This window comes from Cladophialophora psammophila, assembly GCF_000585535.1.
Source record: "Cladophialophora psammophila CBS 110553 chromosome Unknown aczJe-supercont1.9, whole genome shotgun sequence".
Classification (NCBI taxonomy): domain Eukaryota; kingdom Fungi; phylum Ascomycota; class Eurotiomycetes; order Chaetothyriales; family Herpotrichiellaceae; genus Cladophialophora; species Cladophialophora psammophila.
The window spans coordinates 800322-815681 of NW_006912930.1; the positions used below are offsets into that span (position 1 = coordinate 800322).

Genomic DNA, 15360 nt, shown 5'->3' on the forward strand with positions numbered 1-15360 from the left:
AGCTCCTGTCGTTGGTCACACAGGCAAACCCTACATCCCACAGCAAGGGGATGTACCCGGGTGGAAAGATTGTAAGAAGGCCCGGTGTTTCTCTACTCGTACTTAGTGCTGGTGAGTGTAGTGGAGTGTCCCGGTTACAACATTGATAGTTGCGACTTGCACGTGCAGTAATTACCGAAGCACCTCGCCCCTCTGGCGCCTTTCTCCAATATCAAACCGAAGCCAAAAGCGTCTAGACTCTTGCTCCAGTCCCAATTTATTCCAAGTCTTAACATCGGTCAAGAATAAATCCCCTCCAGCAGTCCGCTAGCAAGCGGCGTACATGAAATAAGGGGGGATGAAGGAAGAAAGATGGGCCTCACAATGTCAGGAGACCACCACCAGCAGCAGCATTTACAAAAGTCCAGCCTAGAACCACGCTTCAGCCTGCCCCGGACTACACCGGCGTCCAGCAGAACGGACATCGTCATCGGCGGCATCAGAGTGTACGTGTATGGCCTGGACGAGCTCGCTCATAAGACCAACGCCGAGGTGGCCGTCCTGTACCTTGCGCATAATCGCAAACGATCGTATCTGGTGACCGAAGACATTGCCTACGAGGTCCTACACAGATATAGGACCGAGAAGGGAAGGAAGAAGAAGTATGAGCTTATTGCCCTGACTATCAATATGAGGAATCACGGGGACCGGGAGGTATGTGTCGATTTCCCCTTTCCCACTTCTGTGCCGATTTTTGCTGGCCGTATCCCATCAGATTCTAAACACGAATTTGAAAAGCAACTTTGGGTTTTTGGATCTGATGTATATGTATTCAATGGACAGGTCAGTCCGCAAGCGAACTATACGTGGGATGACGAAAATGATAACCACGGGTAAGCTGAGACAGATCCTCTCTCCTCCTTCTTCCTCCCCGACACGTTGCTATTGTTCAAGTCCAGTACAGCAATACCTCACAAGAACTCAACAGCATTCATTCGTGTATCTCTTTAAAGCTGACATTCTTCGAAACTTTGGGGGAAAAAAATAGAATGGACCTACTGTCCATGATCTCGGGCTCAGCCCAGGACTTCAAGCTCATCCTGGACTACCTGCCAGCGTATCTGCCGCAGTTCACGCGCTTCCACAACATCATGGCAGGCGTCTCGCTTGGCGGCCACACGGCGTGGCGGATGGCCCCGCTGGCATCGCCGGGCCAGATCGAAGGCTTTGCCATGGTCGTCGGTTGTCCGTCCCTAACCCCGCTGCTCCTTTCGCGCTTGGGCATCGACACTGCAGCAGACCTCACGACTGCGACCTACGACGACCTGGAGAAAGTCATGACGGCGGAGCAGAAGCGCCGCTGGCCGCGCGTGCTGGCGGAGCTGGTGCAAGAAGGCGACAGGGCTGTCGCGGACACCTTCCCCGCCGACCTTCCTGTTCTGCTGTGCAGCGGTGCGCTCGACCCATTGGTCCCCGCGCGGTACACGGCGGCTTGGGTCGAGAGGAGGAGACACCTCGAGAGAGGAGGCGACGAATGTAACGTTGGCAGTGACGATGGCCCAGTCCGCTTCTTCGTCCAGGAGAACACGGGACACAGCTGCACTAAGGAGATGGTGGCGTTGCTTGCGTCGTGGCTGGGCGACGTTTTTCAAGCATAAGACGCCAATCAAAGGGTTGGGGATTGCGATTTTCAATCACCCACTTGCGATATTCATTCACGCTCTCAAGCACGCACAATGCAATGCGCGCAACTGCATCTTCACCCATCTCCGGCAATCTTCGCCGGGCCGTCGACGAGCATGGAGGGGTATGTTGAACCAATCCGAGGTCCATAAGTTGATGGATTGAGAAGAGAAGAGAAGTTCTATTATCTAGTATCTGTGACGGAAGAGGCCAACCTGTGGCCGCAGTGCCAAGAGATATCACTACTAGCCTAATCTGGCCAGTTCAACGAGTTATGCAAAAGGGACGGGCTGGCGTTAGGTTAAAAGGTCCGAGGCACAAACAAAGAACTACAAGTAGAACTTCTTTCTCGTCCTTTACATGTGAACAACCCCCCTTTTAGGAGATAACGTAGACGCTTTGAGCGGATCTCAACCACCCCAAGGCTTCCAGTGTCCCCACTGAGGACTCTAGCCATTCTCCTTGCCTTGGTCGATCCTGTCTATCTTGCGAGACTTACATCACTGACAAATCAGGAAGCGCTCTTGGTCCAGTTTCCACCCGTTCCTTCAATTCCGCGTCGGGCACTCCATCCTTGATCTTCTGAATCAGTTCCTCCGCATCGAAATCCGTGCCAATCGGGTTCTCGGCGAAGTATTGGCTATTCATAAAGTCTTTGGCCGCTTTGACAGTGTCAAAGTTGTCAACCTGCGTCTCGAGCATGTTGCCATCCGGGTCTTTATAGTAGATGGACGTCGTGGGCCCGTGGTTGACGCACCAAACAGGCGAGATTCCGCGGGCTTTACGTTGCCGATAAGCCAGAAGCAGTGCGGAAAGCGATGGGAAGGTGAAAGCAATGTGCTCCAGTCCAGAACTAGTGTACGATTTAGGTCCCGTGTCTGGCGTACCAATAATAGCGATACGATGGTGTTCGTCGTCGTATGTGATGAACGAGATGAAGTCGTTCCCGTAACTGACTGTCCCCCCCAAGAAGTCCAGATAGAAGTCGACCATTTTCTTGAAATTGCCGGTGCGGAGGACGACATGCGCCAGGGTCGACGGACTCAGCACCTTAGGGCCCTTGTCGTCGAAGTCGATCTCTTGGAGGGAGCCCATGATTAAGTCGTATGTGTTCTCTTATTCGGGCTTTTACTTTTGGGAGAGCAAACGTGTCCTGCTCAGGAGGAGGATGTGCGGGGAGAGATATAGTGTACCGCCATAATCCCAGTACAATTGGGCTCCTGCCTTTCGAGCACTGCATCACCGATTGGGTCTTCTGCGAGATTTACATGGAAAGACCGGTCCGAAGCTTGAGGGATCTCTCGGACGAAGGGCCGAGCCCAACTAGCTAGTTCTCGGGCACCTTTCGGACAATGGCGACACGTGAAATCAGACATCTTCTGGCACACTCCAGGTGTTCCCTACTGCCAGCCTTCTCCGAAAACCCCTCAACCACGCAGAGCACCTGTGACGTCCTACGTAACAAAGGAAACTGTCTGGCCCGATCTGGTTGCCCACAATGACAGCGTCAAAGCTGGGAAATGAGCCTGACGAGTAGGGGGATCATAGGTACTAGCATGAATTAATGATACTCAGCATATCAAGGAGTGATCTATGTCAAAAACCGTATCGAGTCAAGGGCTGAAGCTGAGGTCTCTCAATTCTTCTCAATAGGCTTCCAAGCTCCAAATACCATCCCTTCTGGAACCTTCTTCCATTGTCCCGTTTCTGGGTGTAGCAATTCTTCGGCATCCTTGACAGCTTGGCGGATGATGGACGTCCTCTCAGGGCTTTTCGGCACGATATCAATAGGATACTGACGTGGATGGACCGTTATCCCTCCCACTAGATCATTGATATCCGGAGTAATCGGGTTGCCGGCTTTGTCCAGAGCTTTACGGAGGTGGAAACCCCACAGGATTCGAGACATTCCAAGGTAGAGAGATCTCTCAGCAATATGAACACCTTGGCACAACCGACGGCCGGCGCCAAAGTTGAAGTTATCTCGCTTCAGTGGCTCACCATTGGCAGACTCGTAAAGCGTTGTATTGTCTCCGATGTATCTGTCCGGGTTGAATCGGCGAGGCTCGGGAGATCGGTTGGGATCCATGTGAATGCCCCTAAGAAATGCTTGTTAGTAAGTGAGCCATACACGAAAGGAAACTTTTTGACCGTACCAAACGTTGTTGATGATAGTCGATCCCTTTGGAATCTTCCAACCGTTGTAGGTATCATCTTTCGTGACACTGTGTGGAACGCCCATAATAACGGTAGGCATCCATCGAAGCGTCTCCTTAACACAACAACGAATGTAAGGTAGTTTGGAGTAGTCATCCACGTTTGGCAGGCGGTCGGGCCCGACTACATTGTCGATTTCTTCCTGCGCCTTCTTCTGTACGTCTTGGAAGACTATCATGGCCAACATGAAGGCGTACATTGTCGAGGACGTGGTGTCGGAGCCTCCTTCGAGCAAGGATCCCACTATGTAGCCGACAGCCTCATCGGACAGATTTTCGCTCTGTTGAGCAAGCAGAAGATCGTTACAGATACATGGCTAAACTGGTTAGCTTTCTCTTCACAGTGCTGGTAGGATGCCATGGCAAACAGGCTTACTCACCAGGCCAGTTCCATCTTTGAGCTGTTGCTTAGCCTTCAACCAGTGTTCAGTGTAGAGCTCTCGCCCAACCTGGTGTACATGCCTGCCCTTGCGAACACTGGGAAGCATGAAGCTGGGTAGTTTCTGGAGAATTGGATACAGATCTGCCAGTTGAGAGGAAGCACTTTCCGACACCTCGCTCCATCCATTGACCACCTGTGAGACCCGCGCGTGTTAGACCGAAGAGGAGAGCGGACTGAAGGTGAGGCACATACGTAAAAAAGTTGTGCCAGTCTTTCGTCGCGGAAATCCGGGCAACGGTACCCGAAAATCATCTGAGTGGAGAGCGAGTAGGTAAATCTCCTCAAGTGTTTGAACAGATCCTCGGATCCGGGCGCATCCAGAAGTCCCTTGAGAAGGACCTTGTTCTCGAGGTCCTGGTAGGGGACGTACTTTGCAGCCACCTTGATGTTCAGAATATTGTGGATCAGTCGGTGAATGGTCCGCCATCTTTCACCGTATCTCTGTCCTCCATTAGCACTCAAGCCGGACGACTAAACCAGAGAGCCGTGGGAACTGCACTCGCCATGACTACCAATCTGTGGCCTCCGCTGGCCACATCTTGACTAATATACAAGTCGGGGCGGTCAGAATAAATGCCGCCGCGTTTGTCCAATAGTTCTTTGACGGCGATGTCGGACGACAGAACAATAGTAGGTTTGGTGCCCATCATCAGGGAATATACTGGCCTGTCTCAATGTCAGATGGCCTGAAAGGAAGAAAGCAAGATTGCACACCGTACCCATATTCTTCGGCCCACTTTTGGAACTGCAGATACGTCTTCTCGGAAGGTACCTGCCCAGCAGTTAGTGTTCACGAACAATATCTACTGAGAAACCTCACTACCTGGTGAAGATTCCCAAAAATTGGGAGAGTAGGAGGGCCTGGAGGGAGATCCTTCGGTCTCCGGCCTACGTGGGACAGCTTCCATAGTACGAAGGCCAGTCCCAGAACAATAGGAATGCCGATATATTTCGCAAGAAAGCCCGACGACTCCATGTTTGCTTGATACGTCGAGGAAGAGGAGAGTCAAGCAGTTGATATTCTTGCACGGAGGTGTGCATGGTACCAGGGGTCATTTATAGCTTCCATCAGGATGCTCCACGATGCCAGTCAAGCGTGGCCGTGGGATAATGCTGTACCCTGGTAGGCCATTCGTGGCTCGCCTGGGGTTGTGGAGGAGGGTCCGGGGTTTCTACCACCCCAGATGCGTATGGTCGACAACCCAAGGACGTCCAGACGAGACTTAAGATGGTCCCATGCCGGCTGGCGGGAGGTGTGGATGATCGTCCGGGCTTGGCGACCGAGGCTCCGACCGTTCGGGGTCGGGCAACGCAGCGGATGGTGTTGATTGGTTGAAAATTCCTAGGTTCCTACAGCTTGGTGTCAACTCTTCACCTTACACCAAACTTAACTGTTACTGTAATCGTGCATGTGAGAGGGGCCTACTGATGCTCGGTACAGCCGTCTCTTCACTCACGGCATCTGGCTCAAGATCTTCATTCTGGCCCACACGGAGAGGTTTTGCCGAAGCCGGCAGAGCTACCATAGACTGTGGTGCCTGAGCTTCACTGGGTCCTCTGGCAAAGCTGAACTCTTCAATCTAGAAATCCGTTACATTAATTACCTATCTTGATCATACAGAATTTACAGGATCAAGCGCATCACCATTGCTAACTCCATATTTACGCTGAACCACGGCTACCCGAGACAACTACACGTTCGAAAATAAATCTTCCATTCAAGCCCTGATTCCCGATCTGTTCGCAACCTTCTTTCGAATCTGGGACGACCCAGGCTCGACTGATGACTTCCTCAGCTTCTTCACTCCCGATGCTCACCTTGTCTTCAGCCCATCTGTACCTGCAAAAGGCCGGAGTGTAATTCAACAATTTAGTGACAACATGATCCATCCTGAAGCGGGGCCTGTCGGGGCTCTCTAGCACACGGTGAACAACTGCCGGTTTCCTACAGATGCCACGGCCGAGCGCGAGGAAAAAGAAGATCCTCATCACTGCAATATCTGTTATAAGCGAAGGAGTGGCCAGAAGGTGGGTGGAAACTTCGCCAGCATGGTGTTGCTCAAGGACAATGAGCAAGGAAGACTGGAGGCAACATTCCATGAAGTATATATCGATACACTCGAGCTGATGAATTTCCTGACTGAGCTGGAGAAAGACGGAAAATAAGCGTCTCGATTTCATTTACGCTTTGTGCTACCGCAGGTCGACATAAAGTGATCTGCCTACATTTGAAACGCTCCCATCTTATCTAACTTGAAATCATCCACCTGGGTCGTCAGCGCGTTCGTAGCTGTGAATGCAGATGTGGGTGCCGCGGCAATATTAGCTGCTCTTTCTCTCTTGCAGGACTTAGCCCTTCCTGTGACAACCTGTAACACCTTCTTTGCCTCTTCTGCGCTATTTATTTTGTCCCCTCTCCATGCGACGTGCTGATCCGGTCGGACTAAAACGAGACGCTTTTCATATAGTCTCTTCGCCAAGTCCTCGCCACCCAAGGCGACTTGTTCCAAGGGCACCGACAGAGTCCTGGCTGCCTCGTACATGAAATCTTCCCCGCAACTTTCGCTCGAAAAGATGAGGAGTGTCCAATCTCTGCCAAACTTGTCAAATATTGGTGTGTCGTCTGAGAGAAAGATGTGTGGAGGCCGGCCACCCGGCCAAGACGTTGGAGTGTATTTTGACGGCTCCCAGTGAGGCTCGGCTTCTAGTCTATCGTCCTGGATAATGACCGGTGACCTATATCGGTACCCCATTTCGATGCCAAAGTCCTTGTTCTCACCATCGTGCGATTGATAATGGTTGTGAATAATGGTTCGGATTCGACATGCGTCCTCTGTGTCCTCGTCAATACTGTGCGGATCCCGACCAGCTAAGAGTTCTCTGAGACTGTCGTGGACCTGGAAGTGAACGCCGGAGCGCTCGACGTTTCGAAGGGCTACGGGTCTTCGCTCCATCTCGTAAGACTCGAGTAAGTCGCTGCCACCTGTTCGATTGATGACGGCAGCAAGCTTCCATCCCAGATCGAAGGCGTCCGCAATGCCCATATTCATTCCGTAACCTCCAGTTGGGATATTTTGATGTGCTGCATCGCCAGCGATATGGACACGATAGTTCGGGCTGCTCCAGCGGCGAGCCACAGCAATATTAGGTCGCCAGACAGACCGAACAAGAATTTCGTCGATTTCGATTCGATATTCTCCGTAAATGCCGCCGAGAACTCTATACACGGCGTCTCGTGAGTCGATCTTTTCCGGTTCTGCATCCAGAGGTAGAAACAGGTGAGTAGTCCAGGTGTCGACTTCATCCTGGGCGATGACGGCTCCGCCAAAGCCGCCGTGTTCGGCTAGGAAAAAGATATGCCAGAACTGGCCTTGCTTATGTAGGCGGGTAAGGTCACGAGATTTAAAATGGACGAGAAGAACGCACGTCGGGCTGCCAAATTTCAGTAAAGAGGATTTAAACACGCTGTATAGAGAGACTTACACCGGTCCCCCGTCCAAAGGAAGACCCAGCGACTTTCGGACTCTGCTGGATGCACCGTCACAGCCAGCGACATAGTCCGAGTAAAATTGAAAAGAGGCGCCCGAGTCTGCGGATGTGACGGTCGTCTTGACGTGATCCTTCTCCTCCTGGACTGATTCAACCTTGTAGCCAAAATGGAGATCGATCAAAGGATCCTTATCGCAAATATCTTTCAGCCACTTCTCGAATATCGCTTGCGACAGCCTCTGCCAAGGTTCCGAGGGCTTAGTTCCGTCGTTTTTCTCTCGAATCTCTTTTCGGAACATCTCAACGCTCGGGAGATCCCACCTTGTTATAGGTTCCTTCGCGGAGAGGCCAGACGATACCAACACAGGCTGGCCAATGTGAGCGAGGACCCCCTGCCGTCTCAGGTCATCAGCTAGACCTAGCTTGCGAAACAATTCCATGGAGCGGGCATTTGTAAGATCCATCTTGGGCCAGCGGGTGGTGGTCTGATTGCGCTCGAACAGAACGGACCTGGTGCCATAATGTGACAGTACTTTGGCAAGAAGTAAACCGACAGGGCCACCGCCAGCTATGAGAACCGTCCCCTTTGGTAAAATATGACACTTCTGAGCTATGTAGTCATGACTTTGAGTTATTCCTCCGTTGGTGAGCATCTTTTCAGAACTTTGCATAGTAGAAAACACTGGGTTACGGAGGGACCGACGGACAAGCACGGAGGTTATGAAGAAACTGAATCACACGAAGTTTCTTTATCTATGTGTGAGGCACACGGCCTCAGCATCGACGGCTCCGTAGTACCACCAATAGCGCCAGCGCATCCAGATCATTTCATCCGCCTTACTCTCGGTCTAGTTCCCCCGTCGCTTACCTTGGACAATATACCGCTTTTAGTCGGCAAATCTCGGCCGGCAGCTTTTAGCTGCCCGAAAGTGGCGTTCCTCGGCAGGCGTGGGATAGATTTATTGGCCATGACATGCGATGAGAGGCCGCGTCTGATCCAGAAGGCTCGAATGGCCGCCAAGACGCTCAGTCCCACCTCCACTCCTCACTCCACGACTTCCCCGCCTCGTGGGTTGTTTCTTACAAGAGCTCCAACGTCGAAATTGCTGGTCCAACATTGCCTGGAGCTTTGCCTGGGCCTAATGATGACGATCATGTCCGCCGCACCAGTCTCTCTTACCGTTCCTCGTCCTCAACAGGCTCAGAATGCGAGGCCCAAACGCGTCGTGGCATGTAATTATTGCAGGTCCAAGAAGATTCGCTGTATGCCCTCATTCTCAACGAGATGAAAGCAAGATGCTTAGAGCCTACCTAGGTAATGGAGAGGGTGGTGGCCCATGTACAAACTGCCTCGATCGAGGCCAACATTGTACTTCAACCAGACCTCGTCGATGGCGTGTTACGGACGGAAGCAGAGAAGGCAAAGATTTAGTGGAGAGGTTGGAGCACTTAGAAACACTTCTCATGCAACAAAGATATGCTGTAAGTTGTAAGCTCATCCATCAAACTTCTGTCGCCGCTCATTTTGCTCAGCCCGCCACCACAAATCCCATCCCTCCACATGACTCCCCAGCTGCTTTAAGCAGTGACTTGTCTAGATTTACCGGGAGAAATGACCGAGATTCGTTGGACTCAGTGCTGCCTGTTAACTTGTCCTCTTCGTTGAGGACGGATGGTGAAGAAACTCAGAGCCCGTCCTGCTTCACGCTGCCCCACTCGTACAAGACGACAAACGCTCCTGGGGTGTTGGACCTGGTATCATTGATCCCTCAAGGACATCCCGCCCTCGCCGATACGACTTCATCACTTGATAGGAGTTCTGGGTATCATCCCACCCCTTCCGACAGCGCCGACGCCCCGGGTCTCGCGGAGAGCAGCCCTGAACAAATCAGAGAGAGAAGCAGTATCTCGTCGAGTGAAACAGTAGGTCATTCGAGCATTCCGTTTGCATTTGGATTGACTGACAGTGACTTCGAAGTCTAACTGGGAATATCACGGTAAGAGGCAACCGGCCCAATGTTTTCTTGAGTGCTAAGTGATTCTAGGACCCAGATCTTTCTTGTCTATCTGTTCAAGACCAGGAATCCAATGGGTCGCGAGCAAGACGGGAAGCTCGAGCTTCAATGCATCTGCGAGGACTTTTACTAACTACATCACGAGCCGCCTTAAAATCGAGAAGATGCTGTCCAAAAAGCGAAAGCCAGAGCCAGATCAAGAGACAGCGTGGAGATATACTCGAGGTAACAACCGCGACCAGCCTTGACCGTTTTGCTTCTAACCATACGTACTCTTGCCAGCTTTCTTCGAGGAGGGACTTGAATCTGCTCTAGGGATCGTGCACCGCCCCTGGTTCGACACGCAGCTCAAAGGCTACTTCGACGGAGACGTTATGGATACCGATCCCGCCTGGTATGCCCTCCGAAATGCTATCTACGCTTTCGGATGTCGAATCGAGCTTTCAAATTGCGGCTCCTTCCAGGAAGCCAATCAATCGGCGTGGGGTTATTTCGAAAATGCGTTGTCAGTGCATACGGAAATGCTATATTTCCGAACCTCGATTGTTGGTGTGCAAGCTCTGACGCTAATGGTAAGGGTGACGAGCCGAGCAATATTCAAATAGCTAATAACGGCAATCCAGGCCTATTTTACCCAGAATATTGCTAGCCCTTGTCTCGAATATGTGCTCTGTGGTATAGCTGTACGACTTGGCATCGCGAAAGGACTCCACCGACAAGCGATCGCCTCGTGGAATCTGACCGAATACGAAAACTCCCTACGCAGTTGTTTGTTTTGGGCCATATATTGTTTGGAGAAGCAAATCGTTTCTCAATCTGGACGCCATTCAGTACGTGGCCCATTTCTGTCCTTCAGAAAAGGTGACCGCCTTGGATTGCCATGCTGACTTTGCTTGAGCTGATTGATGATGACGACGTCAGTTGTCAAGTACCAACATCCGCCCCTCCCGACAGCACTGTGAACATCGAGTACTGCAATACCCTGATCAGACTGTCGCGACTTTCATCGTTGGTCTCTAAAAGACTCTCTACGGTTCAGGCCTTTCAGCAGGGCGCAGAGGCTTTGGTGAGATCCGTCGCTGAGCTCGACGAGCAACTCAATGTATTGAAGCGCTCGATTGACCCGATAATATCTTGTCCTTCTGCTCCTTGTCCGACCCAACTACCATCCAGAATGACGCCACAGCAGATCATGTATCTTCGCGGCGCCATCCAGAGCATAACTCTCGACATCCATACTTCTTTGACTTATCCGTGGAGTCGGAGTATGTGTGGCTTAACCCCTCATGCTGCGTTACGTGATCAGATCGAGACATCAACGCAGGTCGTGGCGGAGATCTGTCGCCAGGCCATTTTGGGAACTGAACACATACGCTTCGATGCAAGCACTCCTGTCCCGTGAGTATCCTACCTTCGTTCGCATCCAAACCGCCAACACTGTTTTATTTTAGGTTGAGCTTTTTTGGACCGATGTATGCTTTAATTAATCTCTTTATATACATTCTACAAAACCCCCAGAGACCTAGCATTCAGTCTGATCTTGCGCTGATGGAGGTGGGCGCGGGATACTTTGCACGGGTGAAATTTGCAACCGGTTCAGGAATTTCCATCAGCTTTGCGAGAGAGATGGCCACCCTCGCCCGAGAAGCCACAGAGAGAGTATATGGCAACACCGACGTCGCCTACGACCAAGATTTCTCCCGCCTTCCGCAAAAGCTCTCGGAGGACGTGGCTGTGGCCGGTCAATATCTTGGGATCGAAGATCAGCCATTCAGTGACCAAACCACCGTAAGTCTTCTTCGGGCCGCATGTGGTTTCAGAGGCAAACTCGTCACGGCGATACTGACACTCCTGATGTTAGGATGACATGAGCTCCCTTTTCGACCTCGAGTTGGAAAATTGGAGCACCTTTCTATCAACGGACTTCCACGGTACCATGGCGGATTTTTCCATTGTTCCCCGTCACTAGTCCATACGAAACTTAGCTCCAGAAAAGAGCTTGAGCCAAAAGAGGTCCAAAATACCCGACCGCAACATGCCGCCGACGCGAAGCTCCCGGCACCGAAACCCGAACCAAAGCAAGCGTTCGGGGAAATTTGTCTGGGCGCCGCCTGGGAGGCTCTGGGTTTGGCAAGGTGCCCGTAATTACGGGGTTCCACTCGGGAGCCTGTAACAAAGGCGGAAGGACCCCTGATTTGCTGCAAAGGACTGTAGCAGAAGTCCTAGGGAATAGCTTCCCCATTAGGACTATAGTCCGACTAACCCTAGTCCTAGCCCCCGGACCCCACAGGCACTTTACTTTTGTATTATATTATTAGCTGGACCAAAGTGATTCCGTACCTAGTGACGCTATTCCGAATTTAACCAGCAACTTTTCGTGGTCATCGTGACCCGACACTATTCTAAATTGGGGATTGCGAAGCTAAACACTATTATAGGGATAGCCGAGGGCTAGTTAGGACATACTCGGTACTTGGTAGTCCTACCAACGCTGCCTCCTTCATATGTAGAGTCTAGGATGGCGACGACAAAGACGGGACTGAGCCCAGCAGTCGGAATCCGATTGACTACCGAGTAATTGTTCAGTTTTCAAAGATGCAAATATTTCGCGCTTTGAAGCCCATCAGTCAAGCTTTGAGAAAATGCGGCGTCAGCGCGATGTTCACACAGCCTGTGCCGGCTTTGGACCCGATGCCCAAGGCCCATGAGGCCACATGCCTTCTTTGACGTGAACTTACTCGCCTTGGCTGCTGTGCGGCCGAATAAGACCTTGTATTCGCTTCCGGCGGTGCCGGAGATGGAAGAGATGCCCGCGTAGGTTCCGTTCTCTGCGGCGAGGCTGGAAGACGTCTGTTGGAGGATGAAAGTCGGCTGCGGGGTGTCGCATGGATTGCATTTCGTTGGTGTCGCGTTTGGTGCGATGATGCTGTTGGTACTTTTGCTGCTGGTGCTTGGTCGCGTCGAAGTACTGCTTCCCTTTGCACTCATTGATTTTTAGTCGTGCTCATCTTCGTCATTGTCGTCGTAGTCCTGGTTTTTGTTGTTGGCTTGGTGACGGCGGGCGGGAGGTCCCATGTCGATGTCAATGTCAATGTCGATACTGGTGTCGAAGGCGATATCGACGTCGTGGTCGTGGACGTAGACACCAAGGGCATTGCAGCACTCTTGATCAGCCGGGCAGCAGTGTACTAGAAATGGGCACATGGTCAACACAGCATAAACAGTCCTTGGAGGGATGCCATCGAAGAAGGAAACACCCAGTTTCAGCAAGAAGAGGGGGAGGAAGGAGGAGAAAGGAACATCAAAGACTGACTGGCACATCGGGTCAAGCCATTGCAGCATGGAGCATTGAGGGCATGCAGACAAGAGTTCAAAGGGGTCGACAGGTCGCGCTTCATGAGCTGGCCATGTAAATGTGGGGGACGAGAGCAGGGCGGCATTGGAGGCGGCATTCGAGCGAGCTTCAATCCGAGCTGCGTCGACGGTCAGACAGAGGAAGAAGAGAACGGCCATATAGTATCTCATCGCGAAAGGCAGATAGGGAACTATCCTTTGATGCTGTTGCAGTTGAAAGAGGACCGGGCAACAGTACCTCTAGCAGGTGGAAGGGCCAGATATATCTCCCCCAGGCGGCACAGATGTCTCTCGTGTCTTTAAGAGTACAGGCTGGAGACTAACTCGCTACTTTGTCGCCCAATGTTGTTGCTGAAAGACGGCAGGGCAAGGCCTTTTACGGACGAGAAGAGGACTCTGGAAGTTCGGCGTCATTAGACCAACGCGACAAGCACTGTACCATAAAAGCTTACCAGTTTTGACCAATGCAGACAGCAAGCCCGCTTTCACTCACTCTCTTTTCCGCTCTCTTCTTCTTTCCTCGGGTGAATGGTATATGAAATCTAGTAGTTGTTGGCCCCGTGGTAAGGCTGTGTTCCCTGCTATCCTGCCTTGCATCTACAGCGGCTGAACTGTGCACAAATTAGCATGAGCATCCACATTTGCTTTCACATTAGCTCTGGTGTAGAAAACGCAAGGGCAGGGCTGCTTCGTAGTCGATACAGGAAGTTTCTTTCCTTCTCTACCAGTATACACGCATGCACGGGGAATTACCCACATCCGGGAAGAGGAGTGGAGGGTTTCTCATGTTGTAGAAAAACTCTGGTACACAATGCTCGTGAAAGGCCCCGTCCACATCCAGACCGGTGAGTTTTTCCATCCTTTCGCCGAGCCGCTGGCATATGTACTGGCCTCGTAGAACGAACTCCGTCTGTCCTCGTCGTGATCGTGGGAGGGGATTAGGTTTTTCGGGAGGCTCTCAGGTATGCCCATCCCTCTTGTTACCCAGCTCACACCGTCTATCAAGGGCACTGCACTTGACTGCACCTGACTGACGTGTTTCCCTCGATCAATAATAGTTGCTACACATCCATCTGTGGAGACTCCATACCTTCAACGAGTGATATGATGTCCGTAAGCTCGAAATATTGTGGCGATTCCGGGGCGGCGGCGACCACGACAGACTCAGCTGCATCGACGTCAGGATCCCAGGCCAGCGTGACAGCCTCGGTCGCAAGTGCAACAAGCAGTGCCGGTGCTGAACATAAGAGGCTCTCGCAAGAGGTGTTCGTGGTCGCTGTGGTCGGACTAGTCGGCGCTCTAGTCTAGCTCAAGCCGCCATATAAAGGGAATATGAGGATTGTCGTTGGGACTGGAACATCGTTCTGCTCGAGCTGGGGTTTCCCTTAACAATCGTATCCATCGTTTTAACCTGTCGCCTTGACCTAGTACAAAGGTCCCTGTGTTGGTGAATATCTGAGGGGAGACCGTGATAGTGAATGGGTAAGAATCAGACTTTACTACTAAGTCTCTGATAGCAGCCATCGCGGCCGGCCGTAGGGACTCGCAATCGGTAGAAGGCCGACAAAACGATTTCAGTGTTCGGTCTGAATGCATATTGATCTCTCGTTCCATTCTCCACCTTGCTCTGGCCCGATCAGGTGGGTCTCTTCTCCCCTCGTGACTGATAGCATGAGCGATGTGACCTAGACCAAAAAGTTGGCAACACGCCATGCTGAATGGGAGCTCTCGAATGGAATTCAGTCAGACAAGAGGAAGGGCTATGGTTAGGGCCGAATTTCCTGAGCACTAGGGACTCCAAGCTGGCAGGGTGTACCATAGACAAGACAAACGGCAATGGTCGTTGTGCTCTTAATGGGGATAGAATTGCCAGGCATAGCCGGTTTAGGTCAACATCTTTATTTAAATTGTCAGAGTGCTGTCATCTGCCTCCCACTTGGTTACGGCCTCGACCACACTAAAAATGCAGTGCAATGGTCAATATTCCAATGGTCGATGCGCAGCACGGAATTCGCCTGTGGCCTCACATAGAGTGCTGCAAGTGGGTAAGAGACGACTCAGCAGGCTATTTGAAGCTGTTCGTAGTCCTGCCTATCTATTTCCCATATAACTAGTCTGAAAGAACAGTACAAAGCGTAGATGATCGCCTATATATTTCGATCGGTAGAGGTCAGGGACATAG

General features: G+C 51.7%; 6 protein-coding genes across 6 annotated transcripts; 3 read left to right on the forward strand and 3 right to left on the reverse strand.

The window, feature by feature from the left end:
- Window positions 1–363: 363 nt before the first annotated feature.
- A1O5_06474 (uncharacterized protein) lies at window positions 364–1637 on the forward strand (the record flags this gene model as incomplete). Its single annotated transcript, XM_007747068.1, has 2 exons — window positions 364–872; window positions 1028–1637. The coding sequence occupies 2 exons, from the start codon at window positions 364–366 to the stop codon at window positions 1635–1637; spliced, it is 1119 nt and encodes a 372-aa protein (XP_007745258.1).
- A 520-nt stretch (window positions 1638–2157) lies between these two features.
- A1O5_06475 (uncharacterized protein) lies at window positions 2158–2757 on the reverse strand (the record flags this gene model as incomplete). Its single annotated transcript, XM_007747069.1, has 1 exon — window positions 2158–2757. The coding sequence occupies one exon, from the start codon at window positions 2755–2757 to the stop codon at window positions 2158–2160; it is 600 nt and encodes a 199-aa protein (XP_007745259.1).
- Window positions 2758–3298: 541 nt separating this feature from the next.
- Window positions 3299–5296, reverse strand: A1O5_06476 (uncharacterized protein; the record flags this gene model as incomplete). The annotated part of the gene is made up of 7 exons (XM_007747070.1): window positions 3299–3761; window positions 3819–4195; window positions 4259–4453; window positions 4513–4766; window positions 4820–4986; window positions 5040–5092; window positions 5144–5296. The coding sequence occupies 7 exons, from the start codon at window positions 5294–5296 to the stop codon at window positions 3299–3301; spliced, it is 1662 nt and encodes a 553-aa protein (XP_007745260.1).
- Window positions 5297–5994: 698 nt separating this feature from the next.
- Window positions 5995–6486, forward strand: A1O5_06477 (uncharacterized protein; the record flags this gene model as incomplete). The annotated part of the gene is made up of 1 exon (XM_007747071.1): window positions 5995–6486. A coding segment is annotated over one exon (246 nt), but the record flags the coding sequence as incomplete, so codon positions are not given.
- A 56-nt stretch (window positions 6487–6542) lies between these two features.
- On the reverse strand, window positions 6543–8462 carry A1O5_06478 (uncharacterized protein; the record flags this gene model as incomplete). Its single annotated transcript, XM_007747072.1, has 2 exons — window positions 6543–7752; window positions 7804–8462. 2 exons carry the CDS (start codon window positions 8460–8462, stop codon window positions 6543–6545), a joined length of 1869 nt encoding a protein of 622 aa, XP_007745262.1.
- Window positions 8463–9988: 1526 nt separating this feature from the next.
- Window positions 9989–11793, forward strand: A1O5_06479 (uncharacterized protein; the record flags this gene model as incomplete). The annotated part of the gene is made up of 6 exons (XM_007747073.1): window positions 9989–10049; window positions 10107–10396; window positions 10448–10654; window positions 10723–11222; window positions 11276–11612; window positions 11686–11793. The coding sequence occupies 6 exons, from the start codon at window positions 9989–9991 to the stop codon at window positions 11791–11793; spliced, it is 1503 nt and encodes a 500-aa protein (XP_007745263.1).
- Between the last annotated feature and the right edge of the window lie 3567 nt (window positions 11794–15360).